The sequence below is a fragment of the Trematomus bernacchii genome, unplaced genomic scaffold (assembly GCF_902827165.1).
Source record: "Trematomus bernacchii unplaced genomic scaffold, fTreBer1.1, whole genome shotgun sequence".
NCBI lineage: Eukaryota > Metazoa > Chordata > Actinopteri > Perciformes > Nototheniidae > Trematomus > Trematomus bernacchii.
In genome coordinates, this window is record NW_022987588.1 from 7,018,358 (window position 1) to 7,038,865 (window position 20,508).

At 39.1% G+C, this 20,508-nt stretch overlaps 1 protein-coding gene across 1 annotated transcript in view; it reads right to left on the minus strand.

Annotated features, from left to right (window-relative positions):
* Window positions 1-703: 703 nt before the first annotated feature.
* Window positions 704-20,508, minus strand: part of LOC117481054 (kalirin-like) — a 129,857-nt gene continuing 110,052 nt past the window's right edge. The window contains 14 exon segments of the mRNA XM_034128531.1: window positions 704-5,702; window positions 6,283-6,421; window positions 7,042-7,190; window positions 7,568-7,619; window positions 7,758-7,836; window positions 8,529-8,690; window positions 9,281-9,412; window positions 9,957-10,078; window positions 10,293-10,455; window positions 11,588-11,615; window positions 11,807-11,869; window positions 14,362-14,524; window positions 17,331-17,611; window positions 19,513-19,736. Coding sequence (XP_033984422.1) covers window positions 5,145-5,702; window positions 6,283-6,421; window positions 7,042-7,190; window positions 7,568-7,619; window positions 7,758-7,836; window positions 8,529-8,690; window positions 9,281-9,412; window positions 9,957-10,078; window positions 10,293-10,455; window positions 11,588-11,615; window positions 11,807-11,869; window positions 14,362-14,524; window positions 17,331-17,611; window positions 19,513-19,736 — 2,315 coding nt within the window. The 3' untranslated portion in view covers window positions 704-5,144.

A 20,508-nucleotide genomic window follows, 5' to 3' on the forward strand; every position in this document is an offset into this window, starting at 1 on the left:
ACACACACACACACACACACACACACACACACACACACACACACACACACACACACACACACACACACACAATTGTGTTTTGAGCTTTCAGCATAAAGTAGCTGTGGTCAGCATGTTGTTTTGAGCCGTGAGTTTGTGTGAGAGAGGGAGACAGGGTTAGACGACTGTGTGTGTGACAGTGACAGGGTTATCAAAACAATAAAATAAAAGTGCTGGAGGATCGGGGATATTTTCTAAACTACAAGATAGAAAAACAAAAACTAAAATATTGTTATGCAAGACTCAAGTATTTCAATTTGTTGGGCTAGTAGGTAGAACATATTGATACAAAAGCTTCAAGTCAATCTGGGCTTTCACCTTTTTCTGTCTTTTTAAACATTAAACATTTTGAAACTAAAGGCTTAATTGCAGCTTAACATTTTTCAATGCATGTGAATGTATTAATCGTGTTAAAATGTACATAAAGATTAACCTCAGCATCTACACTCATCTGTATGTATCTGTCTATCATCTGGTATAATTCACATGGTTTGTTTTGAAGAAGTAAAATGAATAAATCAATAAATCAATTCAGATGATTCAAGAATATGCTACTTTCACCCAGTGCTAATGAACCCTCTGAAAAGTATCCAAATGTTATAGCACCACCCAGTGGGGAAACACACAGAACACCCTTCACAAAGAAAGAGACAGTGAGAGGAAAAATCGAAACAAGCAGGTTGTTTATTAGTAAAGAAAGAGTAACAAACCAGCAGGTTGAATGGAGTAAGAAGAGTTGGCCTGTACAGGAGCGTGCAGCTGCACACAGCGACATGAAGACATCAGCGTGATGTTCTCTGTGGACGAAGCTCAGCAGGAACACCATCAGGATACAGAACAGGCAAGGCATTCAACAGGTGAGCCACTACAGCTCTCCCAGTCAGGACTGATGCATTGTGGGACTAAATCTACCAGGAGAGCCTCAAGTTTAACTCTGTGTAGAAGATGATCTGCAAGTCTTCAACATAAAACTTCTGTCTTTATACTTCTTTAAAGGCATCATTTACATTTCCCTCCATGACATGTGATAGCTTCAGTTGTTAGTTGATTGTAGATTTAAACCAAATTAAATCCCCCCCAAAATGTATAGATACAAGTTCATCATTCCGCTAGGGACGCCATCCAGCAATTTGTAAAGTTATTACAATTAGTTTCACTTTTATCAGCTGTGGCAGAAAAGTAATATGCACATTAATGCATCAATTTTTTTTATCTTATAATATAATATGCAATACTACCTGTATCTGAATATAGGACATTGTACTTTTACTGTTGTATGTTTTGATGCCAATACACTGCAGTACTTGTCAGCGTTATACACTGTGGTTTCCTTCTTCTTCTAGCAACCACTTTTGTTCATTAATTCTGGTTACATGAATTCATTAAAATCCAACTGCTTAAAAACACAGGTGATTTAGGTCTGAATTCTGGGAAAGGTCTACACTTTAGGACTCGGGACTCAAAATGTTTTAACTTTATCAAGTATTTCCTAACCTAAAACACAAAATGTGAAGAACGGTGTTGTCTTATCTTACTGAAACATGACTTAGATTAGACTCGTTGACAGATTTCTTATATTGAACAACCGAAAGATCAGCTTCTTCAGAGAGTTAAACCGAGGTTTACACTGCAGCAAGGTCAACCAGATGTACTGCTTTAGACAAGACTAGTACTTATACTGTACACTATTACTTCACCACATGTTTCAGATGGTTATTGAACTCCCTCCGTATGCTGCAGATGAGTGTTCATTTGTACAGGAACCTTATTATTATTAACAGTTTTAACAAGACAGAAATACAGTCTGAGAAAAGCTTAAATATTCTGGTAATAGTATGTGTGTTTGAAGGCTTGGTTATACACTATACCTCATGATGACCCTGAGTGCTAGGCTGAAATACCACAAGACAGAGCAAAGACTTTACTTTTTCAGTTGAAATGCAAACAAAAAGTAAATCAATGTTTACTGTAAAAGAAAAACAGCTCATGGGGAAATGTCTAGGGACCACAAACTGTAACTGAATTTTGCTTTTAGTCTTCACAATCTGATCTTAGTTATTATTTTTCTTTAAAAAGATGACAAACATTTGCTTCAGGCATTCCGGATTCTCCTACATTTTTAGCAACATTTGATAAACACTTATTGTTTAATCATGCGGCCGAAGCACTTTTGTAAGCTTCAAGCGAGGCAGTCCGGGTATTTCATTCAAGAGAAACAACTGTAGGTTTCTTTGCTAACAGTTGAGGTTTTATATGGAGGCTCAAAGCGTTCAATTCTTTAACAGTAATAAGTTATAGAATATCTATTGTATGAATAATACAAAATGTGCTAAAGCCATGACATTGTGGTATAATCCTGTTTCTTTTGCTAAAACAGAGCTCACTATTTAATATCAACAGTTTCGTTTTGCACGCATCTGTGTTTAACATACTTTAGACATTTCACCTGATGATTGTTTCATTCATAATGCCACTTTTTTCTCATCTTTATAAGAAAGGTTTCAGAAACTGAATGAACACTTTGAGTCTCCAAAGACCAATATGAAATACAACCATTGTTTTTAATGCTGACTGTTTTAGCACTAATGTTAACAGCATTTATACATCAGCTTGTTAGTTGATACAGTTAGCCGCAGCCTTGAAGCACTACTTCTGTATTTATTATTGAATCATTTAACACAAAGCTGTTCTGTTTAGTAGTAGGAGATGAATAAAACATGTTCAAAAATAATGCTGTGTTTTGTTTATAGCACACTATGCTTTGTCCCTGTGGGAAGCCGACATGTCTATCTAAAATCCCTGCTAAGAAGATGAATGAGATACTGTAAAACAGCAGAACATTAGTACCTGAACAGATCTTGTTACAGCTATATTAAAAAAACATTTGTAGATTTGCACGGATGTTTTTGTAAGAGCTTACATTTGCACCATTCTGCATCCCTGGCTTAAATAAACGCTTACTATAGTAGTACACTAAATGCTTAGGAGGGAAAAGAGCGTTGTGAAAGCAGTTGGTGAAAGCAGAGGACAGCACTTGTGATGGCAGAACACATTCTACAATTTGTATACATTCATCAGTAGAAACAAGACAGTAAATGGACTCTTCTGTCTAAAGACCAGATTTAGCAGCCACATAAACTATTTAACAAGACAAATTACTACCACTATGGCTGGTTACTTTCCACAGTGGCTGCTCCACAAATGTACAAACAGATACGTTTCAGAGTTCATTTCCCACCTTAACACCAAATGTCACAGGTTTTTGTTTAAGAAACAAGACAGATTTCTAAACCTGATTTCTAAACCATACCTGGTGAATTTACATGCAGGTTATCCCTGATTATTCTACCTTTTTTGTAAACTACATAAGCATTTTTTTGGACAATTGTAAACAGTGATATCAACGAATGATAAGTGTCCTATAGAAAGGGTTTCAGTCTCCATGGTGCCTTCTCTGTGCTCCTGTAAAAGGTCCAGTCGTCCTCTGGATTCAGTTTTTTCACCTTCAATGTACTGATGCTACAACTGCCCATTTGAACCCAGTTTGTGTAGTCCATGACGGTTCAGTTCAGTTTGGATCAGTCAGTGATTTGATGTAAATCCAGCGGTTCACTATGACACTATTAACAACGTAAACTCTGCTGCTATAGTCCAGCAGCTGTTCAGTTCAGTTTGATTTCTTCACCTAGCGAAGACAGACTGCTCCAGGTCACATATCCAAATATGATTTCACTATCAACCTCAGTTCTGAAATAAATAAACATTCAATAAATAAAAAGTATATCATAGCGAGGGTTCAGCGCTGTTGCATCCAGTCCAAGAAGCTTTACGTGTTGGGGGTTTAAATCACAGCTGCAGTTTTTATATATTGTCATTAAAAAATGATCTGTTATACTTCATACCAAACGCACAAATGAGAATTAAATATCCTGTTTGAGACTAGTTGTTTTTGCTCTCTACCTTTCAGACTTTTTAGTTGATTATTTTCTACGTAAACAAGGAATTTCCCACAAGTCATTTGGACAAGCAAGTAATTGTTACCTTCACCAACATGGAGGTTATTTTTTTAGCTTGTTTTTTGTTTGTCAGCGCGATATTCATGAAGCTTGTTAGACAAGAGTAAAAGCTATTACATTTCAGATAGCAAAACCATGGGGCAAAAACAAAAATTACTTTTTAGTTTCTTTATAATTACGAGATAGGGCATGACCTTTGCATTTAACAAATCACTATGCATTCAACGCCGCAGTTACCAGAACATACATGCTATCGGGTCAATTGGCTTATATTTTGTCTCACGAGTTATTTTGTGAATTAATCCCCAGGTTCTGGTAATCCAGTCAAAGGCTTCTTGATAGAGGTCCAGGATTAAAACAGCAACTAAACCAACATTAAAACGTTTTCTTTAGACTCTCTTTCGTGAGTTTTTCTCATTCAAATCAGACTATATGAAAACAAATGCATCTTTCGCAGGTTTTTCACAGTGCATTACCTCATTGGTCACTGTATAAACTCACTAAGCCTTTTTAATATGCTCAGTCATGTTAGCCAAAGCATGTGATCTGATCATGGGTGGTAAATACTTTTCAGTTGGTGAGTGATCCCTGCACCTCTCTCCAGATCCAAGTGAAAGAGATACAAGATGAGATGATCTCCTAACATAACTGGCTCCGCTTGCCTCCAATATACACTCTCTCCCTGTAAAAATAAATATTACAAATATAAACTAATATGTTGCCATAATGTTTGCTCACAGTGTGTTTTCTAAATGCTAATTTTCTCAACTTTGAGGTTTTTTCTTTGGGTTTCTGGGGTGTTCTAGGCAGTTTTTGGAACCCGCTTCTTATGTAATGGTTGAAACTAGGTGATCTAGTGTTAGTCAGTAAATAAATATAATTATTAATTATTATTAATAGAGCCATTTATTTCAATGATTTAATCTTCTTATTATAAGTTTGGTCTGACTGGTCCTTGGAAGAGGATTCAATCTCGCCCTACATGACAAATCCAGGCACCAAATCCCTTTCCCACGCACACATTAATAAATACAGGATAAAATGAAATGCTTAAAATATATGGTAATGTTATTGTTGGGGTCCCGGTGGTCACAGTGTGTTTCCCATGCTGCTGCTCACCAGCCCTTTGATATTAGTGATGGGCCGGACGTCATGCAGCTGTTTTCTCCTGTCAATAAATGTGGCCAGCCGCGTAGTGTCCAGGGGCTTCTTGGAGTATTCCCCACCGTGTGCCCCCCCGCGGCCCACCCAAGGGTGCTGCAGACAGGAAGTAGCGCTTGGCCTCTTCCTGGGATCCTGCTGCAGCAGTGAGGACACAAAGTCCCTCGCCGCCTGGCTCACATCTCGGAAGTATTCATCCGGGAAGCAGAAGTCCAGGCGGCAGATGTTCACGCAGGTTTCCTCCGGTGATTCATCCAGAAACGGGGAAACCCCACTGAGCATCACGTAGGCCAACACGCCCACGCTCCACATGTCCGTGGCGACAGAGACTGGAGTCCCACGGATGAGCTCAGGTGCAGCGAACTCTGGGTTTCCGAGCAAGAGGTGGACGTACCGGCGGTGAGCGGACAGCTGGACGGCATCACCGAGGTCGATGAGTTTGATGCCCGGGGTGTGAGAGTGGAGGTCCACCATGATGTTCTCAGGCTGCAGGAGAGAGAAACATATACAGATTATGTTAATATAAAATGTGATTCTTATAAATAGTTACAAAAAGTTGGAAGATGCAACTCCAAAAGTTCCCAAATTGAATTTTACATATCAATCAATCATCTGACACCCTCTCTCCTTAGACCCTCACAGTGGACAAGGATAAACTCCCAAATAAACCCCACAAAAACAGAGAGAAAATGGAAGAAACCTCAAGGAGAGCCACAGAGGAGGAATGTTTCTGACAGGATGTACAGCTGTGCAATAGGTGTCGTGAGTATAGATAAAAAAAGACAATACAATTACAACATAGAGCCAAAAGATAAAATGTTAAAGTAAATGTATATGAATAAGATAGAGCCAAACATTTCCAGGTGTCGCCAAAAAACACTACATGGGGTCAGGCAGGACCCCGGCAACAGTTACAGCTACAGCCAAGACTGACTATTGATGCAAATGTATCATACAGCTCCACCAGATAATCGATTACATTACCAAAGCACAAATGAAAACAAATAAGAAACTTGCTCCATTGGTAGGTGAAGTTAGTCTTCATTGATGTAGCACACACTCTCACCTTCAGATCCAGGTGTGTCACTCTGCAGGTGTGAAGGTGCTGCAGGGCCTCGAGTGTCTCTCTGATGAAGAACGCCACCTTCTCCTCCATCAGCTCATCACAGGCCACCAGGTAGTCGAGCAAACGTCCGTCCTCCAGCCTGACACACACACAGGATTATAAGACTCCAGTGTTAAAGGTCACCTATTGTGCAAAATCCACTTCTTCATGTCTTTTCTACATGAACATGTGTCCCCTCTGTGTAAAGAGATTCTGAAAGTTTCAGGAAAAAAGATTCTCTCTCTTTTTGTCCTGATCCATTTATATAACAACCTGTCTGAAAATGAGCTGATCAGATTTTGGCCACTTTATGATGTCATAACGATTTTTTTGGCTTGTGTAACCATTAGCCAATCACCAACCAAGGTAACACCCCCCCACACCTTATCACCTGAATCTCCTCCTAGAGCACCATTGAGTTATTTTTAACCAAATATCTCTCAGAGGGGCGTGGGGAGTGGCTCCTTATTTTCATCTAAAGTAACAGACAGAGAATCAGCACTTTTGAAACAGGGCTGAAACAGAGGGGATTATGGGATGCTGCAATGATCTGTTTGGTATTTGAAGCCAAACACTTCAGAGACATGTTTTGTATATATCTGAGACCTATAATATATTGATGAAAGACAGTATAATAGGGGACCTTTTACGGGACAAGGGCTTAAGACATTACAGTTCATTTTGTCATAATAACGTTTATTTTTAATCAGTCAGACTCACAGCTCCATGGTCAGCATCAGAGAGGTTGGAGACTCGTACGTGTCCAGCAGCGCCACCAGCTGGTGATGCTGCACGTGTTGGAGGACGTCCGCCTCATGAGCCACCTGCTCCTTCTTCTGCATCTTCTTACTCACAAATTTAACCGCAACCTGAACAGAGTAAAAAAAGCATTTTACAACACACTGCAAGACAAAACCATAACATTCACTGGAAACGGAAACATGCAAAACCTTACATATGATTACATAAAAAAATACAACTCCAAACTTGGATCACATACAGTCTCAACATCTACTGAAAATGAACCCTGATTCATGAAAATAATTTTAAAAAAACTCACTGAAAGTATAAAATGGGCAAACTTATTTATAATAAAAAAGTTTTTGAATGTAACTAAATAATATAAAATAAAATAAATTACATTTTCCAAACAACAGGCTATCACCGCAAATCAAAAAACGTTAACACTTATGAGCACGCACTTTACAACAGCATCAGTTTTTACAACACTTTAATTGTAACTTACCTCTTTCTTTGTAGATTTGTTGAGACATTTTCTCACCACTGAAAATCGTCCCCTGGTGAAACAAACAAGAACAAGAGAGGCTGAATTAAAAGGTCACTCATCTCACACATCTATCTACACCTGGGGTCAAAATCAATCTTGGGTTGTTAATCACATTATTCTGAAAGTCAGTATATTTGCATCACTCTACCTTCCGATCTCACAGATTTCAGAGAAAGTCGACTCAAAGTTTTCTTTCCACTGGATCCCCGTTCCATCATACCCAGAGTCTGGACAAAGATCAATCAAATGTTTCAATAATATGGAGTCATAAGGTCACATGATATGGAAACTATTGAAGAAATATATTATTTTCAGTAAGAAAAATAGCTGAATGTTCACAAAAACATTGGTATAAAATTGAAAAAGCCCTAACATTCAATAATAATAATTGTGTCTTATTTGTCCAGTGCAGTATAATATATCTAGTATGATTGGGAGTCAATGGGTCACATGATATGAATGCTATCAGAAATTAACGAGACTTTAAAAAAAGAAAATGCAGGATTTTACCTAAAATATTTATTGTCTTCCGGGCCAAGACTCATATCCAATCTTAATACCTTCAGGGTGGTGGTCAGTAATGTTAAGAAAACGGTAATCTAGTCCTTAATGCATTGAAATCGGACTCTTGTCTATCATAAACTCTGGGAAAGGCATAATTGCTGAAGGACAATATGTCTGGCTCCCACATTAGTCAAAGTCAACTTCATTGTCAATCTTTCAGTTTGTGTGCACAGACAAAGAGAACGAGATACCGTTTCCCACCATCTCGAATACAATAACAAAGATATATACAAATATGTATAAAAATATGTATACAAATATGTATATACCAATCACAATCAACAGACACATTTATACATATGCACACATGAAGACATAAATGAATGAATTATGAAATTGAGTGTGCCAGACTTACTGGTGCTGGGCAGTGTGATCATGTTGGAGGGTTCGGAGGGGGGGCCGACCCCCCAGCGGTTGGAGGCTCGCACTCTGAACTGATAGTGACCTCCAGGGATCAGAGAGTCGATCTGAACACACTCCTCTTTGCTGCTGGCCACCTGCTGCCATAGCAACGAGTCTGAAAGGGAGAGAAAAGGTAAAAGTTTTATATGTGTGTTGGGAAAATACTGAATGTACTCTTCTAATATCAGAGTAGCACATGATAACAAAGGCCCTACGTAGCTGTGTACGTAACAGGATGTATGATTACCTAGAAGAGCATCAGGACTATTTTAGACATACGACAGCTGTGTGATTAACATGATGATTCACTCTCTATGGAGATAGACATATGACTGTCATGTTTATTGCTTACGTGGGTCTTAGCTAATCTAAACTAAACATTGTATACAGCTTTGAACCGGTATTCTGCATCTTGCGACCTTGGGTCCCTTGAAAGGCGCTATATAAATATAATTTATTATTATTATTATTGTGACTGAATAACACCCTCTCTTGTATATAAAGCATGTGAAGGACACTGTTCTGGGAACTATTTGTCCCCTACTGTATGCTCTGTATGTGATGACTACTTCCATTCTTGCAAGGATAATAAATACATGTATCCTGATATTGAAGCTCAAGCCGGTGACGAGTGATATTTTCCTAACAATGTGCATATTTCAAAAACAACCATCCACACGGTATTCACATCCACGGGACACACACCTTCCTGTCTGTACTCCACATTGTAGCTGCTCACACTGCAGTGAGCAGAGGAAGCTGGAGGCGGCCATTGGATCATCACCGCCGTGCTGCTGGCCTCCTGAGCCACCGGCCGCCCAGGGGCTGCTGGGATACCTGCAGGAGAGAGGAAGAAACATACACAGTCAAAAAAACACTTCAGAGGCTCTGCTTTGAAGGAACTGCTGTTGAAAATATCAAGGTTACAGAAGGTTAAAGTACTCTTCATTGAAAAACGTTAGGAAACCAAAATCTCTACCATTACACCTTCAGATTCAATTCAAATTCAATTCAAAGGTAAGGTAGGTAAGGTACATTTATTTATATAGCACATTTTCAGACACAGAGGCAATTCAAAGTGCTTTACATCAACATTTACACTTAATAGGAAGACAAAAGAAAGGAACACAATAGATAATTAACATTGTAAATACAGTAGGTGCTAAAACAAATTAAAAGACTTCTGGGCAGCTAACAAAAGTAATGCTTTTAGCCTCGATTTAAAAGACCTCACGTTTTCGGGAAGTTTAAAAAGGCTTTATTGTCATTATAGCTACAGCGTCTCAGCATCCTCCAACAGTCCAATATACTTAAGATATCAAAAGAAAAATTATATAAATATATATGGTAAGTCTAGTTCTTACAAGTTTTTCTTTATTACCTTGCACTTTGATGGAGGCGGAGGACGAGGCAGAGCCGTGGTCGTTAACGGCAACACAGGTGTAGATCCCTGTGTCCTGAGGCATCAGGTTACAGATCTTCAACAGGATGTCACCTGTATCCCTATAGAGAGGAGAAAGAAGAGAAAGAACAAAATAGAAATTAAAAGATGGAGCAGGAGAAGTAAATGTAGGAGTAGTATAAAAATATAAATGAATGAAACGAGGCGGAGAAGACATAAAATAGGAGGATGTGGAAGAAGATAAATAAAATAAAGCAGGTTTCGGTATTTAACAAAGGAAACTGCACCATATGAACCCATGCAGTAATGGTATACCTGATGTCTATGGTGAAGCGGTTGTTGCTGGTCACTGGGTTCTGGTCCGGACCCTTCAGGGTGACCGAGGGTTTGGGTCGTCCACACACTTTACAGCAGAGGACCACCGTCTCCCCGAACGCACACACCACGTCTGACAGAGGGACGAGGAACTCTGGAGCCACTGCACACAGGAAACACAAAGAAATAATGACATTTCAAGGTGGAGTTTAAAAGTGATATATATGACTACTTTTGATAGGAGCCACCTGGCCTGTAATAGTGTGGCAAACACAGGGTGGCCTTCTAGTTTGAGAACATGATTTCATTATATTAAATCATGCCACAGCAAGACAGTGTCTGATATTCTTTGTAGAATAAACAACCTACCCCAACCTTAAAGTGGACCTATCATGCTATATTTGAATAATATAGTGTAGGACCATACCTATATAAGGCATATTTATACTTTTAAACAGATCATGCATTTTAGCCATGCCTCATTTTGCTCAATTTGACAATTTCTAGCTCTGTTTTTGCAAGGGCAGATTCAGTGAGAAACAGCACCACCTACTGGCCTGGCATATGTACTACAGCGTCTCCAGCGCTTTCGAACGGCAATGGCCGTGGCTGTCTCCTCCTGATTGGTGGAGTTGGCCCAATAGCCGTAGCGCCACTGTCCTGACGTCAGGACAGTGTTCAAATCTGGATCAGTTTTTATCAGATCCGTTGCAGCCCCTTTTTTAGAGATTTGGGTATGGAGGAAAATAGAGAGGGTTGTGTTTTCTGACACTTGGTGAGTTCCCTGGAACACCGGGGACACATATTCATGTATAAAAGACGTACAAAAGTGCATTTTGCATGATAGGTCCCATTTAAATCAGTGGTGGTATTTAGGCACAACTGATAAGTTGGCCCTCATTTTGGCACAAAGTCAATACTGCGCTCCGTTCTGCCACTCATTGCATAAATGTTATTCTTTGATTTATACATTTGCTAGATTTGGTGAGTTATGGGGACTTAGACCCAGTTAGCAGCTCAGCTTAGGGATTCAGACGAGTGTAATCAGGCTGATTTTGGTGTCATGATCAATGAATCAGACATGCTGCCAGCCCAATTTAGGTTTTGTGGCAAACTCTAGTTACCAAAAACCGATGTTGTAGGAAGTAAAACAGCATTGGTGAGGTGTGTGCAGGGGCCTCTTTGTTAAAAGCTATTTAATCGTTTTCTAGGTGCTTGGCTTACTTGTAATGTTTATTATAATACCGAAAAACAAAGAGAAACTGCATTGTCAGAAGCTCATAAGGATGCATTACCTTCCTGGATGAAGTTTGGGTTGAGAAGCTGAAAACAGATGAGGACAAATGTAATGTTTAGGCAGAAAATACATCTAAAAAACAGTCTGTCTTTGTCACAATATCTGAAAACATTACAATACTTTAGTGTAAGCTTGACTTTATAAGGATTTGCATAGTTTTTTTATTCTGGTTTTGTAACGCCATGCAGCTTTAACAAAGAATATTGTGTGTTCATACCTCCATGCCAGTTTTTGGGTCAAGGTCATCGTCACAGTCAGACTCATCTGAAGTGTGAAGGTCCTGGTGGAGAACAAAGGAGGAACAGGAACGTAGAAGAGCGGGAAAAAAGAGTGTGAGATGTTGGATTGGAAAAAGGGTGTTAGGGGATAAAGGATGAACAAAAAGGTCATTAAAGACAGAAGCAGTTGGTGATGGACAAAGAAAAGTAGAATTGAGATTATTTCCAAGAGAGGGAGGCAGGTGAGGATAATAGAGCAGGGGATGAAAAAGAGGAAACAGAGATTTTGAAGAAAATTCAAGTCAAAGAAAGTTTTGAGAAAAAAGGAATAAGGGAAGTGGATGAAGATAATATGAGTATGTGTTAATCACTCCTATAATCGTGCCTGCTGTGCAAGGTTTAATAATCCTGGATTCTGTCTGTCTGACTGATACTCACCTGAGAGCTGTTGTTGGTTTTGGAATGATAAACCTCAATGTACAATCAACTATCTGCGTGTTGGAAGTCAACGCAAAACTGGTTTAAACAGCAATTTAACAAATGGCTACTCTATGGCACCAAGAAAGTTCCCAAAAGCACACTTGAGCAGGTCTCCCTTGAAAAAGAGATCAATGATCTCAATGGGATACACCTGGATAAATAAAGGTTTGAAATGAAATGACTTCTCAACTTTTGTTACACTTGCAGGATCCATGTTCTCAGTTAATTACTTTTCTTTTGTGTATACAAAGAGACAAACCCGATTTGAACATCTTTCTATAAGCCTCATATCAAAAGGATAACAGTGCTGTAAATCTTAGCATTCACAATTATCTGAGCTTGTCCCGGTCCTTGACATTCCCAGTTGTAGATACTTCAGTACATCATAGCATACCTTACAAAAAACAATTTACAGCCTTTTAGGTAAAAACCCTTTTCAAGCTTGATACTTGCAAAAAGCCATTTTACATGAATCACTTGAAAATATAATGAACACAGGTTTTGGAGTTGGTTTTTTCCCCATAACATTTTCCATCCTACATTTTTTAACGAAACCATAAGCTGTACATTTCCCACATCTTTAACAGAGATTCTTTATGTCAGAATTGCAGACGAGAAACGTAAAGTATAAGACAGGTGTGCTTTGTTTTCACTTTGAAACAGCAACACCATGATAAACTTCACAACATGTCACATCTACATCTACACATAAAACAGGTTTTGGTGAGTTGCATGGTGTTAGTCCACTACAGAAAACACTTGTTAGCACAGCTGAGTAAAAACAAATAAATCAATAAGTCAGTAAAGTCTACCTCTATCCATGCACAAGGAGGGAGAAATAAATCACAACACAAAACACAAAAATAAATCAGATTTTATTTCAAATCAGTGCATTTGAGGGTTTGGGGTAAAATAAAAATGTTGAAACAAACTTGCAGTGTTCTTCTTTAAGGGTTCTCAACAATCTTAGATTTTAAAATGTCATATTTACCCACATGTTGAAGTTTGAACTTTCCTTTTCAACTCTTACCTTTAGTTCACACTGGCATTAATGACGAATTAATGCAAAACGTTGCCCTGGAATTATGTATTATTTATTACAGGTAACTAAATCCACAATGCTTATTTTGTTACTTTAAGGCAGGGGTGTCAAACTCAATTTCATCACGGGCCACATCAGCATTATGGTTGCACTCAAAGGGCCGGTTGTAACTTTAAGACTATATAAAAAGACATATATAAATATTGAATACATATCAAATAATGTATTATATTACATTACTGCCTCTGCATTGGATTATTATCGGATAGGGTAATAACTTCATAATTAACTACGTCTGAAAGCAGAAGTCTGGGGCAAATAATTGATAGTCTCTTCAGTAAGAATGTCACAATATGATTTTAAAAGAAAAGCCACATTCTGGAAAAACAAAAATTAAGAAGGGACATTTTTGAAATAGAGAAGTGACATCTTGAAAAACAAATCTATTAATGAGAAAAAGGCTAATTCTAAGACAAAAAGTCAAATTCAGAGAAAAAGTCAAATTTGAGATGCATTGTGGGACATGTCGTTTATGGGCAACGTGCTTCTGTAAATCATCATGTAACCGTATAATAAACATATTACATTCTTTGCAAGCTCTTGTGGGGCCACATGAAGTCGTGGGCCGGATTTGGCCCCCGGGCCTTGAGTTTGACACCCCTGCTTTACGGCAACACTTTTAATCTGCCCGAAAAATCTTGATTGTGATATTTGTAAAGCTTCTATTGGCTAGCTTCATAGCCAAAGTGGCTCATTCATTTAAATGAGCCCTGCAACTTTGGTGGTAATTTGACCGGCCAATCACAGTGCTTTAAGCCGTTCAAAATCTATATAGTGAATTGAAGTCTACATTTGTGTCCTCTGCAGGTTGAAAACTACTGTGGAGTCAAATAAAAACACAGCAAGTACTTTGTGGGTCTGCACACACACATGCGCAAGGTTAAGAAAAATAAAAACAAAGTGGGGCAGGTGAGGGGTTTCGGCACACACATATGACATCACCAGCGTGCGCCGTCGGCCTGCTTTACTCACTTTGCCCTTCGCCCTGGTGGCGGGGGAGGCGAGCGTGGGAGGTGGGGTGGTTTCTTTGGGCTTACGGAGGAGGCCGTTCTCCTGACCTCTGACCCCCACAAAAGAGCCGTCCTTTGCTTCGGCACGCTTCCTGGCGCGCAGTGTGTTCCACGACAGAGACTTCCTGTACGGTACAGGAACGAGAAACATCAACCAGCCAATCAGAGAGAAGAGGGGTCCAGTTGAGTCTGGCTGCCGAGGCAACAGGGCTGTCTCTGAACCCTCTGTGGAGGTCAAGGGGCTAAGTGTCACTAAGTGTCATTTATGTTCTCTTACACTTCTCAACTTTTTTTAACAAGTTACAACTAGGTTTGACAAACGAACATGTAAGTGAAAGACTCTTGATTGCAGTGTGTTCTCAAATGTGCTTTGGGGTCCTAGTTTGAATATTTAAAGCTTATTTTGGTTGCAAAGTAAAGAACATTTCATTTTTTTTATAATAAAAAAGGTACAGTGTGTAGGATTTAGTGTCAACTGCTTAATAACCCTCTGTTTTATTCATTCCATGTTATTTTTACAATAACCTTTCTTATAATACTGAGATTATTAATGGAAGAGGCAGATATGGGCTTTGATCAAAATAAGAATAGTGAATGATGATGAATCTGGTTGGGAGTGAAAAAGATCCAAGCTGAGGGAAAGCACCATTAAGAGGCAGAGAACAAACGTATTATTGTCTCTTGTACATCCTCTATGATGCATTCAAATGCAAATATATATCGTTTTTGTCACTATAGTTTATTCTACTGCTTGTATGTGTAACTGTGTGTGTACAATCCAAGTGTGTGTAGTGTAGTTGCAGCAGAGGGTCCAGACAGGGTCACTGTCGCCTGAATCTGCAGCCAGACTCTTCTGGTCCAGTTAGAAACAGAAGAAGAAGGACAGAAGGACACTGGTCTTTTTTTATTGAGAGAGAAATGAAGTTAGACTGGAGGAGAGAGCAGCGGAGAGACGTGAGAGAAAGACGGACATACTGAAGCTTCCTCCAACACAGCCAAAAAAAAACACTTTAACATGTTAACATTTTCACAAATCCCATCTGCGTTTGTGTGTCCTGTAGTATTTGGAATAAATCATTTTAGTTTGAGTTAACATACTGTTCTACGTGAGCAGTGACGGACATGGTGGCCAACATACATTTATTTCTGATAATGTATTTGAAAAAAGCAGTTTCTCAATGAATCTACTTTTTCTACTTTTGTAATATGCAATTAGCCACCTCTTATCCACTTTGTCTGTTTGGTAGATAAACCTGGAAGCGTTATCTTTAGTGTGTTGAAATATAAAGTCAAGTCAAAGTTGAACACTTTCAAGAACACCTGGTCAGTCTTAAGTTTAAAACAACATTATACATAAATGTTATTTTATTTTTCAATACTATTATCAAATGTAAAAGCAGCCGTTTTTCCGTCTGTATTTTTTGCCATTTTAAAACTTCTGGGTTATATATTTCAACATTGTATCTTCTGTGGAGTGCCAGACCGTTATTGTTAGTAAAAACTTAAACAAAAAACGTAAAAATAAATGTCACCACAATAAACAACGAATACAAAAAGCTGAAATGAAACAGGGAAAAGGTGCAGACAGTAGGTGTTTACCTGATGCTCAGTGTTACAATCTCTGGTCATATATTATGAAGAAATACAATCCTTTGCTCACCTTCGGTCTAATTTTCTGTAGAGAATAATTTGATTTAAATAACCTTAATAGAAGTAAAGTCAAAACCATTAACACTTCATTCCTAAGTAGTTTTGTCTTTGGTCTTGAACAGAGGAACTGCACCTAATGGTTCACACAGACAGAAGCAGGCAGACCGCTCAGTTCATCATTTGCTGTTATGTAGTTTATTTACAAATATTAAAAACTACAATCATCTTCAGCCTAACGCAGAACAAAACAACTTCACCTTCACGTCGCTTTGCTAACTCATGCTCAAGTCCAAAAGGTTTATTTTACATATTTAAAATACATTTAAAATCATTATTATAGACTACCAACAGTACAATGCTGACCGTTGCCATTAAACGCAACATATTGCACAGCCTGACTTCATATTTTTTCTCATCTTAAATAGTGCAAAAGGGATTTTTCTTTTTTTAAACAGGAATGTTCTAGAGCCTCAGTCGAAAAAAAACAAAATCAGCTTTGTACAGTGAACTGCCGACATAAACAAAATCAACAAGAAGGAGGGAACAAAATCCAACTTTGTCCGTAAAATAAAATAATAATTAACAAGGCAGAAAAACAACAAGAGGAATAAACACAAAATTGTGTATAGATTGCCACAGACAACAAAATAAATATTCTCCACTGCGGAGAATAGGGCTGAGGCCACCTGAATGCCCCAGGTGAGTTTTTCTTTTTCCAAAAACAGTAAAAAGAAGAAAAATATACAAAAAGAAAATGATAAACAGGGTGTTAGGAACTGAAATAAGAGTCCGGTTTAGCTCCACATGATTGTTCTCTCTCTGGTTTCCAGAGTCAGCTACAACTTACAAGATTTCCTATCCAGTCTATCACTGTGGGATAAATCCTCATGGAAAATGATCAGTGTGTGTGTGAGTGTTTTAGTTCGGTTGCAAGCCTTAAATCCATTTTCATGTAGTTGCCACAGAGCTGTCAAGTGACAATGGCTCAGAAATAAAACTGTCACCGCAGCAGTAAGAGAACAGTCGTGTACCTTTTACCTCCGAGGAACAACAAGACAAGTCAGGAGTTAAAATACAACACAAAAAAAAAGTCTCCTGTGAGGTCCAAGAGGATATGAGGGAGGGAGGAGTTAGGAGGTGAGGGCGGAGGCAGTGAGTAGTTAGGACCTGGGGACGGGGAGCTGACTCAAAAAACAAAACGAAAATGGGGAGAAAAGAGTTTCATCCAATCCGAGTGCTTGGTTCGGAGCCCAACAGGAAGTGCGTCTGTCTGTCACTTACTTGATGTTGCTGGCATCGGCCACCGACGTCGGAAAGGAGGAAGTAGAAGAAGAGTCTTTAATGGACTTAGTGAGCGGGACCAGGATGCGTCCCGGCACCCAGCCCTCTGCGGCAGGTGATTGGCTGTTGGCCTGCCGGTAAACAAGGTACATGTTCTGCTGATTGGTGGCCAGGATCTGGACGGTCTCTCCCTGACTGACGCAGATCTCGTTCTCCTTGAGCGCCGAGTAGTCCTGAGAAACCAACATGGTGGAGGAGACGCCGTTACAGCCTTCGAGGTCCTGGGGAGGAGATGAGAGGATGGCCAAGAGAGAGAAGAGAGGAGAAAAAAACACAGAGGAGACCAGAGGAGAGAAATGACAGACGAAGAGAGGATGAGGAGACATGTAGGACAAGGTGAGTCTGTGTGGTTTGGATAACAGTCATAATGATCCAAATCTGAGGCGAAGCAGAGGAGAGTCAGGACCCAGGGGGAGGAGCAGGAGAACAACAGAGCATCAGCTTTCTGTTCAGGCTCTCTTTTACACAGAAGTTACTAAATGTACAGTCTAATCAGCTGATCACCTCTATGCTGATGAGTTTCCTGCTTCTACCCAGTACAATGGTGCTCAAAGCAAAACCAAAACATCTTAACTTAAGCGGACACTTATTGGTTCCAGTACAGTAAAACCTCTATTTATCTATGTTTACGTTTTTTATGTCATTTCTTTTTTTGTAGATGTTCCAATAGGTCTGATGTTCATTGTTTCTGGCCAATCAGAGCTTTGATGTAAGAAAAAAACCCTCATTATTTTAGAGAAAAGTGTAGGAAAGATTTACGGAGCTTAACAGATTTTGTAAATTGAATTTGAACGCACATTTTTATTATTGAATTACGTTATTTCGCAGTTAGGAGCCACAAGGTGTGCCTTATCAAATTTGTTCTGTTTTACTTCAGTTTCATTTCAACTTATCATATAGAGAGGCGAAGTCCCTCCCCTTCCGGTTGAGCTCCATGGGACCTTATTTCGGAAAAAGTATGTATTGAAGTCAATGGAGAGAGAAAGATTATCTTTCGATCCCATTTGAATTGTGCCACGAATTACACATATGATGTTTGTCAATTTAAAAGATAATTTTACAAGTAAAAAAATAAAAATGTGTCGTAAAACTGTGAAGTAACACTTTTTTTGTGTGAAACCGCTCAATGAACTACATCTCCCGTCTCGCACCAAGACGGCCGTCACGTTGGCACATTTCACTTCTTTCTTTCAGAATGAGGTGAAAAGTATTAAAAGAAGTGAAAATCACTACAAGTCTGGGCATGTTGAGAGCTGTACATACACACAAGGGGGGTTAGTCGGTTCCTAAGAGCCAGCATGCGGGACCGGGGTTCTGGGATTTGTAGTCTTTCTAGTTCTATTTTTCATAGTCTTATATTTCAACAGTTTTACGACAAACTGTGACTTTTTTGACATGGAAATTATTATTTAAGATTGACAAACATCATATGTGTAATTCGTGGCACAATTCAAACGGGATCGAAAGATAATCTTTCTCTCTCCATTGACTTCAATACAAACTTTTTCCGAAATAAGGTCCCATGAGTCCCACCGGAAGGGGAGGGACTTCGCCTCTCTATACAAATCTTAAGTCTTGTTCTTAGGACAGTCTCAGTTTCTCCCTTTAAGAGGGTCAAGGTGCTTCCATGTAGAGCCTGGCAGTAAATCACAGAGTGAGCAGAGCTGTCCAGCCTCCTGCAGACAGCAAGAGGATTTATAGACAAAGTAGGCCAGAAAGAGAACAGCCTGGTGTGTGTGTGTGTATATATATAAACTCACACAGTATGCTGCTACACCTGCAGTAGCCCAGATTTTAACCTTGGCTTTTAGGGAACAGGAAGCTGAACAGACAGTGTGAAGGGGAAACAAGTGTGCTTCATGCTCTAGTTCCCATGGAGTCTAATGCAGTATAAAGTGGATAGTATCAGAATCCCTTAATTAGTCCTGCAGCTGGGAAATGTACAAATTGTAATGCGTGCAAAACTGTGAAGAGCTGTGCTTTTCCAATCAAGACACTGACAATTGCTAATAAAATGAAAAATAATCCAGACAAAAACAACAAACTAAACTAAGAAACCAGAACAAATAGAGAGTCACCATCCCTCCCCTCATGTGTGTCCAGGCTGTTTGCAGGAACTCACCCTGGACTCGAAACACGTGGATCCGCCGTTGGAGGTGGACACTTTCATCACGGGCCTCCCTCTCTCCGGCTCCTTGTCTCCGAGGCCGACGGCTGATGACGGGCGGCTTTGAGACGAAGCTGCAGAAGAAGAACGGTTCCCCGAGCCAGAGCGGTTCCTGGTCAGCGAGGCGCTGCTGCCCGCTCCGCCCTTCTCCTTTTGGTACTCAATGGGAGACTGGAGGGCTACAATCACACCGAAATGAAGCATTACAGTATATTCCTCCTCTTGGTGTCAGCTTCTCTGACTCTCCAAATGTTAAAACATGTTTTAAGTATCCCTTAGATGCATAAGTGGGTCTTTTTTGACCCGGTGAGGTGGTTTTCTTGAAGTATCTTTTGTAATTACATTTTTTTATCATTTCATATTCCAGCTATTCCTCAAAAAACATGTTTTGGATATCATGCCATTCTAATTTTAAATGTACATTTTATACATTTTAAGAAATTGTAGTTTTTGTATTACTACCCCAAGCTTCCATAAGTGGGTCTTTTTGGACCCGGTGAGGTGGTTTTCTTGAAGTATCTTTGTAATTAAAAAAATGTATCATTTCATATTCCAGCTATTCCTCAAAAAACATGTTTTGGATATCATGCCATTCACATTTTTTATTTAAATTTTAAGAAATTGTAGTTTTTGTATTAGTACCCCAAGCTTCCATAAGTGGGTCAAAACTGACCCGCATGCATTTTCTATGGAATCCTATGGGAAAAAGTTTTTTTTCAAAATGTAAAAGAAATTTCTAAAATTATAAATAGTGAAAAATTAAATATAAAATATTTCTAGTGTGAACCAAAATATAATACTAAATATTATACAAGAGATTTGTCTTAACCAAAATGACAGAAATTGCATAAAAACACATATTATTCTAATACGGGTCCTTTTAGACCCACTTATGGAAGAGTGTAGGGTCCAGTCACTCGTGCATCTAAGGGTGCAATCAGGAAACTCAAC